Source organism: Euprymna scolopes, chromosome 26, assembly GCF_053919585.1.
Source record: "Euprymna scolopes isolate OS-2025 chromosome 26, ASM5391958v1, whole genome shotgun sequence".
Lineage (NCBI taxonomy): Eukaryota > Metazoa > Mollusca > Cephalopoda > Sepiida > Sepiolidae > Euprymna > Euprymna scolopes.
The window spans coordinates 5,893,544-5,908,232 of record NC_136507.1 but is presented as its reverse complement, the minus strand read 5'-3'; the positions used below and the strand labels follow the sequence as shown (position 1 = coordinate 5,908,232).

At 24.0% G+C, this 14,689-nt stretch overlaps 1 protein-coding gene across 1 annotated transcript in view; it reads right to left on the bottom strand.

The window, feature by feature from the left end:
- LOC145247789 (uncharacterized) overlaps positions 1 to 14,689 on the bottom strand; it is a 372,873-nt gene that overhangs the window by 23,627 nt on the left and 334,557 nt on the right. The window contains exon 11 of the mRNA XM_080109427.1: positions 2,999 to 3,111. Within this exon, the coding sequence (XP_079965553.1) occupies positions 2,999 to 3,111 (113 nt within the window). The remainder of the gene's footprint in view (positions 1 to 2,998; positions 3,112 to 14,689) is intronic.

The following is a 14,689-nucleotide window of genomic DNA, read 5'->3' as shown; positions in this document are numbered from 1 at the left end:
AACATTCTGAAGTTTTCTATACAGTCACCAACATTCTGAATTTTTCTACAGTTACCAACATTCTGAATTTTTCTACAGTTACCAACATTCTGAATTTTTCTATACAGTCACCAACATTCTGAATTTTTCTACACAGTCACCAACATTCTGAATTTTTCTACACAGTCACCAACATTCTGAATTTTTCTATACAGTCACCAACATTCTGAATTTTTCTATACAGTCACCAACATTCTGAATTTTTCTATACAGTCACCAACATTCTGAATTTTTCTATACAGTCACCAACATTCTGAATTTTTCTACACAGTCACCAACATTCTGAATTTTTCTATACAGTCACCAACATTCTGAATTTTTCTATACAGTCACCAACATCTGAATTTTTCTACACAGTCACCAACATTCTGAATTTTTCTATACAGTCACCAACATTCTGAATTTTTCTACACAGTCACCAACATTCTGAATTTTTCTACACAGTCACCAACATTCTGAATTTTTCTACACAGTCACCAACATTCTGAATTTTTCTACACAGTCACCAACATTCTGAATTTTTCTATACAGTCACCAACATTCTGAATTTTTCTACACAGTCACCAACATTCTGAATTTTTCTATACAGTCACCAACATTCTGAATTTTTCTACACAGTCACCAACATTCTGAATTTTTCTATACAGTCACCAACATTCTGAATTTTTCTATACAGTCACCAACATTCTGAATTTTTCTATACAGTCACCAACATTCTGAATTTTTCTACATAGTCACCAACATTCTGAATTTTTCTATACAGTAACCAACATTCTGAATTTTTCTACACAGTCACCAACATTCTGAATTTTTCTATACAGTCACCAACATTCTGAATTTTTCTATACAGTCACCAACATTCTGAAGTTTTCTACATAGTCACCAACATTCTGAAGTTTTCTATACAGTCACCAACATTCTGAATTTTTCTACACAGTCACCAACATTCTGAATTTTTCTACAGAGTCACCAACATTCTGAATTTTTCTATACAGTCACCAACATTCTGAATTTTTCTACACAGTCACCAACATTCTGAATTTTTCTATACAGTCACCAACATTCTGAATTTTTCTACACAGTCACCAACATTCTGAATTTTTCTAGACAGTCACCAACATTCTGAATTTTTCTACACAGTCACCAACATTCTGAATTTTTCTACACAGTCACCAACATTCTGAATTTTTCTACAGTTACCAACATTCTGAATTTTTCTACAGTCACCAACATTCTGAATTTTTCTATACAGTCACCAACATTCTGAAGTTTTCTATACAGTCACCAACATTCTGAATTTTTCTACAGTTACCAACATTCTGAATTTTTCTATACAGTCACCAACATTCTGAAGTTTTCTATACAGTCACCAACATTCTTAATTTTTCTACAGTTACCAACATTCTGAATTTTTCTACAGTCACCAACATTCTGAAGTTTTCTATACAGTCACCAACATTCTGAATTTTTCTACAGTCACCAACATTCTGAATTTTTCTACAGTTACCAACATTCTGAATTTTTCTACAGTCAGCAACATTCTGAATTTTTCTACAGTCAGCAACATTCTGAATTTTTCTACAGTCACCAACATTCTGAATTTTTCTACAGTCACCAACATTCTGAATGCACTTTTGCCAGGAATTCAATGATGCATCTCTTCTTCTGATGCACATTGCTTTCTTAGAGTTTCACACCATCAATATCTACAACAGAGATGAAATTTTCAGTTCATGAATGTATAAGTTTAGTCCTCATAACAATGCAATTTGCAATCTCTCTGAATCATTCGGGTGGCATAAAATAAATTTAAAAAAAAAGCATTACTTTTAGAATGTGTCCTGTATATAAAGTTTTTGAAAGAAATGAAAGGAAACCCATTAAATGTGAAGTACTTTTTTATCAATTAAAGTACAACTGGATAATCTTCCTATGATGAGGGGTTTAGAAATTAAAAATCACATTTTCTTTGATAACTGGCTATATCCTGTCTCATTTTGCCATTTTATGGTTCAGATTTCCAGCTGCGGCAATTTAAATTAATTTTGTTAAGATATAAACATTTTTTCTTCCATTTTGTTCCCCTCAATTACATTCTCTTTTAATACCTGCTGTGCTCATATGGTGGCCAGATGTTTAATCAAAGTCAGCACTTATTTTACTTAATTTCGTTTCTCTTGGTGCCAATTTATTGAATGGAACCAACTAGAGAATCATCTGACATCTTGTCACCTCAGATTAAAAAAGTTCTATCTGCAAGTTGTGGTTTCTTCAGTTCTGCAATGTTCTACACTAAGATCACTACTCATCGGGATGTCTTGGGTAGAATATGAAATTACATCTTATACAAATGCATTTATATCGTGCAAACGCCACAAATAGTTGAACATATTAGAGGCTGATTTTTTTCTCTCACCTTCTCACAACATTTCAGATGATGTAAGCTCTGATCTTCCTCAGATGTATCGTATTGAATTCTGGAGTCTTTACCAAATTTGGAACTGAACTTTTTCTTTAATTCATGGGGCTACATTATTGTCTCTCCGTCAGTTATGACCAGGTAAAAGTGTTAAGTAATTTTTATTTTATTCTTAGTATCATCTGTAGTAAGGCTTAAACCTTCAATCTGGTTCTTGGCAAGGCCATCCATGGCAGACAGATTTGGCACCAAGTAGTGGGTCATAACTTAGCTAATAGGTATCAGGTGAAAAGATGGGGTCAGCATCATAAACCATTGTTCTTGCTTTATCTCTGTCTCTGAGTGTGGCAAGCAAAGACATGTTTGGCACAAACCTTAAATCAATGAAGTTAGGATAGTAACGAACCAGACACCCCTGACGCACGATCTTCATAAGTCTTATGATAAAAGTCCATCTTGCTTAACAACCACATTGTTTTAATGCCTAGATTTTTTATTGCAATTAACATTTAATAAGATTTGGAAAGGTTTTGTACTTACTTTGATGGGTGTTAGTTTGATTCACTGCTTGTTCCTGTTTGACGACACCACCCGTGGGGCTAATCTTTGACATATCATAACTTATAGCAGCTAAACCCATTTTATTCATCCACCTGAAAAGATACAAAAGCATTTTTTTAAAAGTGCATCAAATAAAAATTAACATCAATTTAAAAAATATTAGTTCTTTTTATTATTATACTATTTTTCAATGCTCAATTGAGGTGGGTAGTATAGTATTTATCTTATCATGAATCCATCCTCCCAAGCATTACCTCCTCTTTTAGAGGGAAGTGTAGTATATGTTTATTCACCACAAAACTATTCCTCCAGGCATTACCTCCTTTTTTGTGTGGGTAGGGATTAATGTAGTATCTGCTGTTGACATTATACAATCCTCTCAGGTATTACCTCATCTTTTGAGGAAAGAGTGTGGTATATGTTCGTTTATCATGATATCACTGTTCAGGCATTACCTCCTTCTTTTGGAGGGTGGATAATATAGTATCTGTTCTGTGTTCATAAAACCGCCCTTCCTGGCATTACTTCCTCCTTTTGTGGTAGGATGTAGCATACATCAACAAGAAATTGTTACAATCAGCTGTTCAGTAGCAAACAACACTTAAATATACAAGCAATAATAATAACTAGCGGGACCTGTGGAAATTCCACAGTGGCATTTTTCAAATGTAATATATTGTTGCTGGGCATTCTGTGGACATTCTGTTCAGCATGAATGAAGACACAATCATATTATTCTTGCCCTTTTGTTAAAACTGTATCTCCCCCCCCCCTTACTTAAATAATAACTTTGATATATTTCCTGGGCTGATTATTTCATTACAAATACACCCGTTAATTAACTCACATTTCATCATTTTTCATAATTATTGAATATGTTGCTAAGTTCGATAATAATTTTTCATAATTTTAACCCACATTATCCGCCCCCCCCCCAACTTACTAAAATAAAAAATTTGATATATTGTATGGGCTGATTATTTCATAAAAAAACAACTATCAATCAACTCACATTTAATCATTTTTCATAATTCTTGGATATGTTACTAATTTCGACAATAATTTTTCTTCATTTTAACCCACATCATCGCCCCCTTACTAAAATAATAACTTTGATATATTGTCTGGTCTGATTATTTCATTGCAAACACACTAATGCATTAAATCACATTATCATTTTTTGTAATTCTTGGACATGTTACTACTTTCGACAATTATTTTTCATAATTTAAGCCCTCCTTATCGCCTTTCCCCTTACTTAAATAATAACTTTGACATATTGTCTGGGCTGATTCTTTCATAAAAAAACACAACTATCAATTATCTTGCATTTCATCATTTTTCATAATTCTTGGATATATTACTAATTTCGACAATCACTTTTTATATTTTTAACCCACATTATAAACTCCCCATCACTAAAATAATAACTTTGATATATTATCTGGTCTGATTATTTCATTGCAAACACACGAATCAATTAACTCACATTTCATCATTTTTCATAATTCTTGGATATGTTACTAATTTTGACAATTTTCAAAACTTTAAGCCTCTATGTCGCTCCCCCTTACTTAAATAATAACTTTGATATATTTCCTAGGATGATTATTCCACTACAAACATATCAATCAATTCTGAGTATTCTCATAGTATATATGTTCCACCTATCCAATCCAGGTGACGCCACATATTCTGCTAGTATATATCTTTCACCTATCTCATTTGATCCCGGGCGACGCTGGGTATTCTGCTACTATATGTTTTCCACTTATATCATTCAATACTGGACGCACTTTCTGCTAGTATATATTTGCACTTATCTCATTCAATCCCGGGACTGACTTCATGTCTGCCACCCCACTGTTAAAAATATACATAAATAAAGTAATGTTTAAATAGTAAGCTGTTTCAGTCATTTCTGGACTGACTTTATATCCCCAACCCACTGTTAAAAATATATATGAAATAATGTAATGTTTAAATAGTAAACTGTTTCAGCCATATCCGGGACTGACTTCATATCCCCCACCCCACTGTTAAAATATAAATTAAATAAAGTAATGCTTAATGTGTAAACGGTTTCAGCCATTTCCGGGACTGATTTCATATCCCCCCACCCCACCCCACTGTAAAAAATATACATGAAATAAAGTAATGTTTAAATCGTAAAAGGTTTATGTCATTTCCGGGACCGACTTGATACCCCCCCCACCCCACTGTTTAAAATATACTTGAAATAAAGTAATGTTTAAATCATAAACTTTTCAGCAGCTTTTCGAAATTAATACATAAAAACATTAACACAGTTAGGGATTAGACAACCATTGCTTGTAGTAGTATCAGTCTCAGCATTCCAGTGACTTCCCCCCCCCCTTTTTTGGTCTTAGTTAATGGAGGAGAAATCCTTCATTACTGATACAATTTTTATTTTTGTTACTGACCAGAGTACCCTTTTTGGGGAGCTGGTTTCCCCCAAAACTTTTAACCGACCTCATGCCCAACTCTGCGCTTGTGGGGAGGCAAGTAAACAACATTATAATTAATCAGAAAGGACATTTCCAGGGAATTTTGTAATTAATCAGAAGGGACATTTCCAGGGAATTTTGTAATTAAATCAGAAATTACTTTTCCCAGTTACTTTTGTAATAGTAAAACTTTGTTACATTAAATATAGTACCTATTTACAATGCCTCCCCACGGGAGAGATTTAGACACAAGGTTCGTTTTTTAATATGGTGAAAAGGAACAAAAGCTGTCTTAGTTGTGAAGGATTTCTCCTCCACTGAGAGAGAAGAAATGTAACATCATAAGAACAGATACTAAACTTTGATCTTGTCCAAAAGGCCAAGAAGAACAAATCATTTTTATTAGCGTTGCCTCAACAGCGACACCAATATTTTTTTTTTTTTTAGGAATTGGAATATTCCACTTTCCTTTTAAGAGGTGACAAGGTTTATTTGGAATATTCCACTTTCCTTTTTTAGGGATGCACAACATGATAACGACCAAAGCAAATTATGATATTAATATAAAGATAATGAAACATACTCAGAAAGTGTGATATGAGATCCAAGTTCACATACACAAAAGAAAGAATGAACACCTCATGTATATGGACAATCTGAAGCGATTGGCCAAAAGCAAATAATTAAATACAAGTATTGCAAAAATGCTCAATTGAAGATGTTAATTTAAAAATAACATGAACATCAATTTCTCAAAATGAAAACAGAGATGAATCAATACCGCTGACCGTCCATGTATAAATGGTTCAATATCTTTCCAGGTGTAGCTTTATAACATGATCAAATAATGTGCCTTGACTGCACTTTCACAGAAGTGTATTGTAGCAGGAGGTGTCAATTGCAACAGAGTTTTTGTCATGTTATGATAAAAGAAATGAAAAAGACAGAAAATAAGATTTACTGCAGAAGTTCATAATGTTTAAAAACATGTTGCTTAACTTCACACCCAAGTTGCCCCATATAAATCTGGCTCCTTAAGCATCAATGGCAATATGTCTTGAATTTTTGAGATGAGGATTGATCTTTTGTATTATTTGGATTGCTGTTCATATCTGGAGTGTTATTATCACAACATTTTGGGTTGATGTAACCCTAACCTTCTAAAAGGTGTATCTTGTTGAACTTGGGAATCTGTATAAAATTTTAAACAGCACCCACAAGGTAGTTTGCTCTCATTCCATCAGCAAATCTTAATTCATAATTTTATTAATATTGCTTCATACTAATGATTGCACCAACATTTAGAAGACCATAACTTTGAATTGATTTTTTTTTTTTACATAGGCATCACATCATCAATGCCAAGAGGCCACTCGAGGATAAGGGTTAAAGAGTGTACAGTAGAAATTGGACAATATAGTAATCGTTAATAATGGAAATTCTGTGAATTTGTTAACTTATATGGAATGGTTCATCAAAAACTTGTTTACGTTAGACTTGAAGACAACCATATTGTAGTCAGCTGAAAAGCAGGAAAACGGAAGATAATTCCACAAGCGTGCAGTTCTAAGAAAGAAGCTTTACTCATGGAATCTACGTTTAGGTTTAGGCACAGATAAAGAGTGGGGGGAAATTAGTGATAGTGTTTTCTGCTAGATGGGTGTTTCTTGTGAAAGTCTGGCTAAGGGGGGGGCATAGATTGGAGCTCAGCTGAGCACTTTCCATGAAAATAACGATAAAGCAGAGACAAACTCGCAACATCTCTTCTATGAGAAAGAGGTTGCAGGGAAGAGAAAAAGACATCCCCTACAAGGCTACAAAGTCTATTTTGAACTCTATCAAGGCAGGATAAGTCCTTTCTAGCAGCTCCTGCCCAGATGTGGCAACAGTACTCCATCCTTGAATGTACCTGGCTCTTATATAGATAGTGAATTGCATCAGCAGTGAGATATCTACTGGATTGATAGAAGGATCCCACCATTTTTCCAGTGGCCTCAGCAACGGATTTAATGTATGTGTTCCATTTAAGATCAGGAGTAAAGGTCAAGCCCAGAAGCTTGTCAAAACATGAGGCCTCCCCAAAATGAGAGCCATTCATTTCAATTGATGCCAGATGGGGATTAGAGCATTGATGGTATAAAGATAAAAGCTTGGTTTTAGATGCATTAAAAGTAACAAGCCACCTCTTTCCCCATTGTACCACTTGCTGAAGATCAGAGGAGAGAGAATCAGAGAGAACTTGGTCGTTTACGGTCTTAGATGTGCTACCATAGATAGTAGTGTCATCAGCATAAATGTCATTGTCACATATGTGTTGTGCTATGATTCTGTGTGGACAATTCTAGCACAAAGTTTTGGAGTTTTAAAACTATTCTTGCTTTTAGATGTGTAATCATACTATTTACTACTCTATATTATTATCATTAATGGTATTATATTATTATTATTATTATTGCTATGTATTATTATTATTATTAATGGTATTACTATATTATTATTATTATTAATGGTATTACTATATTATTATTGCTATATATTATTATTATTATTATTAATGGTATTACTATATTATTATTGCTATATATTATTATTAATGGTATTACTATATTATTATTGCTATATATTATTATTATTAATGGTATTACTATATTATTATTGCTATATATTATTATTATTAATGGTATTACTATATTATTATTGCTATATATTATTATTATCATTAATGGTATTACTATATTATTATTGCTATATATTATTATTATTAATGGTATTACTATATTATTATTGCTATATATTATTATTATCATTAATGGTATTACTATTATTATTATTAATGGTATTACTATATTATTATTGCTATATATTATTATTATTATTATTAATGGTATTACTATATTATTATTGCTATATATTATTATTATCATTAATGGTATTACTATATTATTATTGCTATATATTATTATTATTAATGGTATTACTATAATTAGTATTATTATTGCTATATATTATTATTATTATTAATGGTATTACTATATTATTATTGCTATATATTATTATTATTATCATTAATGGTATTACTATATTATTATTGCTATATATTATTATTATTATTAATGGTATTACTATATTATTATTGCTATATATTAATATTATTAATGGTATTACTGTATTATTATTGCTATATATTATTATCATGAATGGTATTACTATATTATTATTGCTATATATTATTATTATTAATGGTATTACTATATTACTATTGCTATATAATATTATTATTATTAATGGTATTACTATATTATTATTGCTATATATTATTATTATTATCATTAATGGTATTACTATATTATTATTGCTATATATTATTATTAATGGTATTACTATATTATTATTGCTATATATTATTATTATTAATGGTATTACTATATTATTATTGCTATATATTATTATTATCATTAATGGTATTACTATATTATTATTGCTATATATTATTATCATTAATGGTATTACTATATTATTATTGCTATATATTATTATTATCATTAATGGTATTACTATATAATTATTGCTATATATTATTATTATCATTAATGGTATTATTATATTATTATTGCTATATATTATTATTATTAATGGTATTACTATATTATTATTGCTATATATTATTATTATTAATGGTATTACTATATTATTATTGCTATATATTATTATTATCATTAATGGTATTACTATATTATTATTGCTATATATTATTATTATCATTAATGGTATTACTATATTATTATTGCTATATATTATTATTATTAATCGTATTACTATATTATTATTGCTATATATTATTATTATCATTAATGGTATTACTATATTATTATTGCTATATATTATTATTATTATTAATATGGTATTACTATATTATTATTGCTATATATTATTATTATCATTAATGGTATTACTATATTATTATTGCTATATATTATTATTATTATTAATGGTATTACTATATTATTATTGCTATATATTATTATTATTATTAATGGTATTACTATATTATTATTGCTATATATTATTATCATTAATGGTATTACTATATTATTATTGCTATATATTATTATTATTATCATTAATGGTATTACTATATTATTATTGCTATATATTATTATTATTATCATTAATGGTATTACTATATTATTATGGCTATATATTATTATTATTATCATTAATGGTATTACTATATTATTATTGCTATATATTATTATTATTATTAATGGTATTACTATATTATTGCTATATATTATTATTATCATTAATGGTATTACTATATTATTATTGCTATATATTATTATTATTATTAATGGTATTACTATATTATTATTGCTATATATTAGTTTTATCATTAATGGTATTACTATATCATTATTGCTATATATTATTATTATTATTAATGGTATTACTATATTATTATTGCTATATATTATTATTATTATTAATAGTATTACTATATTATTATTGCTATATATTATTATCATTAATGGTATTACTATATTATTATTGCTATATATTATTATTATTATTAATGGTATTACTATATTAATATTGCTATATATTATTATTATTATTATTATTAATGGTATTACTATATTATTATTGCTATATATTATTATTATTAATGGTATTACTATATTATCATTGCTATATATTATTATTATCATTAATGTTATTACTATATTATTATTGCTATATATTATTATTAATGGTATTACTATATTATTATTGCTATATATTATTATCATTAATGGTATTACTATATTATTATTGCTATATATTATTATCATTAATGGTATTACTATATTATTATTGCTATATATTATTATTATTATTAATGGTATTACTATATTATTATTGCTTTATAATATTATTATTATTAATGGTATTACTATATTATTATTGCTATATATTATTATTATTAATGGTATTACTATATTATTATTGCTATATATTATTATTATCATTAATGGTATTACTATATTATTATTGCTATATATTATTATTATTAATGGTATTACTATATTATTATTGCTATATATTATTATTATTAATGGTATTACTATATTATCATTGCAATATATATTTATTATTATTATTATTAATGGTATTACTATATTATTATTGCTATATATTATTATTATTAATGGTATTACTATATTATTATTGCTATATATTATTATTATTATTAATGGTATTACTATATTATTATTGCTATATATTAGTTTTATCATTAATGGTATTACTATATCATTATTGCTATATATTATTATTATTAATGGTATTACTATATTATTATTGCTATATATTATTATTATTATTAATAGTATTACTATATTATTATTGCTATATATTATTATCATTAATGGTATTACTATATTATTATTGCTATATATTATTATTAATGGTATTACTATATTAATATTGCTATATATTATTATTATTATTATTAATGGTATTACTATATTATTATTGCTATATATTATTATTATCATTAATGGTATTACTATATTATTATTGCTATATATTATTATTATCATTAATGGTATTACTATATTATTATTGCTATATATTATTATTAATGGTATTACTATATTATTATTGCTATATATTATTATCATTAATGGTATTACTATATTATTATTGCTATATATTATTATTATTATTAATGGTATTACTATATTATTATTGCTATATATTATTATTATTATTATTATTAATGGTATTACTATATTATTATTGCTATATATTATTATTATTAATGGTATTACTCTATTATTATTGCTATATATTATTATTATCATTAATGGTATTACTATATTATTATTGCTATATATTATTATTATTAATGGTATTACTATATTATTATTGCTATATATTATTATTATCATTAATGGTATTACTATATTATCATTGCAATATATATTTATTATTATTATTATTAATGGTATTACTATATTATTATTGCTATATATTATTATTATTATTATTAATGGTATTACTATATTATTATTGCTATATATTATTATCATTAATGGTATTACTATATTATTATTGCTATATATTATTATTATTATTATTAATGGTATTACTATATTATTATTGCTATATATTATTATCATTAATGGTATTACTATATTATTATTGCTATATATTATTATTATTATTAATGGTATTACTATATTATTATTGCTTTATATTATTATTAATGGTATTACTATATTATTATTGCTATATATTATTATTATTATCATTAATGGTATAACTATATTATTATTGCTATATATTATTATTATTATTAATGGTATTACTATATTATTATTGCTATATATTATTATTTTTAATGGTATTACTATATTATTATTGCTATATATTATTATTTTTAATGGTATTACTATATTATTATTACTATATATTATTATTATCATTAATGGTATTACTATATTATTATTGCTATATATTATTATTATTAATGGTATTACTATATTATTATTGCTATATATTATTATTATTATCATTAATGGTATTACTATATTATTATTGCTATATATTATTATCATTAATGGTATTACTATATTATTATTGCTATATATTATTATTATTATTATTAATGGTATTACTATATTATTATTGCTATATATTATTATTATTATTAATGGTATTACTATATTATTATTGCTATATATTATTATTATTAATGGTATTACTATATTATTATTGCTATATATTATTATTATCATTAATGGTATTACTATATTATTATTGCTATATATTATTATTATTATTAATGGTATTACTATATTATTATTGCTATATATTATTATTATCATTAATGGTATTACTATATTATTATTGCAATATATATTTATTATTATTATTATTATTATTAATGGTATTACTATATTATTATAGCTATATATTATTATTATTATTATTAATGGTATTACTATATTATTATTGCTATATATTATTATCATTAATGGTATTACTATATTATTATTGCTATATATTATTATTATTAATGGTATTACTATATTATTATTGCTATATATCATTATTATTAATGGTATTACTATATTATTATTGCTATATATTATTATCATTAATGGTATTACTATATTATTATTGCTATATATTATTATTATTAATGGTATTACTATATTATTATTGCTTTATATTATTATTATTATTAATGGTATTACTATATTATTATTGCTATATATTATTATTATTATCATTAATGGTATAACTATATTATTATTGCTATATATTATTATTATTATTAATGGTATTACTATATTATTATTGCTATATATTATTATTTTTAATGGTATTACTATATTATTATTGCTATATATTATTATTATCATTAATGGTATTACTATATTATTATTGCTATATATTATTATTATTATTAATGGTATTACTATATTATTATTGCTATATATTATTATTATTAATGGTATTACTATATTATTATTGCTATATATTATTATTATTATCATTAATGGTATTACTATATTATTATTGCTATATATTATTATTATTATTAATGGTATTACTATATTATTATTGCTATATATTATTATTATTATTAATGGTATTACTATATTATTATTGCTATATATTATTATTATTATTAATGGTATTACTATATTATTATTGCTATATATTATTATTATCATTAATGGTATTACTATATTATTATTGCTATATATTATAATTATTAATGGTATTACTATATTATCATTGTTATATATTATTATTATTAATGGTATTACTATATTATTATTGCTATATATTATTATTATTATTATTAATGGTATTTCTATATTATTATTGCTATATATTATTATTATCATTAATGGTATTACTATATTATTATTGCTATATATTATTATTATTATTAATGGTATTACTATATTATAATTGCTATATATTATTATTAATGGTATTACTATAATTTTATTGCTATATATTATTATCATTAATGGTATTACTATATTATTATTGCTATATATTATTATTATTATTATTAATGGTATTACTATATTATTATTGCTATATATTATTATTATTATTAATGGTATTACTATATTATTATTGCTATATATTATTATTATCATTAATGGTATTACTATATTATTATTGCTATATATTATTATTATTAATGGTATTACTATATTATTATTGCTATATATTATTATTATCATTAATGGTATTACTATATTATTATCATTAATGGTATTACTATATTATTATCATTAATGGTATTACTATATTATTATTGCTATATATTATTATTATCATTAATGGTATTACTATATTATTATTGCTATATATTATTATTATTAATGGTATTACTATATTATTATTGCTATATATTATTATTATCATTAATGGTATTACTATATTATTATTGCAATATATATTTATTATTATTATTATTATTATTAATGGTATTACTATATTATTATAGCTATATATTATTATTATTATTATTAATGGTATTACTATATTATTATTGCTATATATTATTATCATTAATGGTATTACTATATTATTATTGCTATATATTATTATTATTATTAATGGTATTACTATATTATTATTGCTATATATTATTATTATTAATGGTATTACTATATTATTATTGCTATATATTATTATCATTAATGGTATTACTATATTATTATTGCTATATATTATTATTATTATTAATGGTATTACTATATTATTATTGCTTTATATTATTATTATTATTAATGGTATTACTATATTATTATTGCTATATATTATTATTATTATCATTAATGGTATAACTATATTATTATTGCTATATATTATTATTATTATTAATGGTATTACTATATTATTATTGCTATATATTATTATTTTTAATGGTATTACTATATTATTATTGCTATATATTATTATTATCATTAATGGTATTACTATATTATTATTGCTATATATTATTATTATTATAATGGTATTACTATATTATTATTGCTATATATTATTATTATTATTAATGGTATTACTATATTATTATTGCTATATATTATTATTATTAATGGTATTACTATATTATTATTGCTATATATTATTATTATTATTATCAATTATGGTATTACTATATTATTATTGCTATATATTA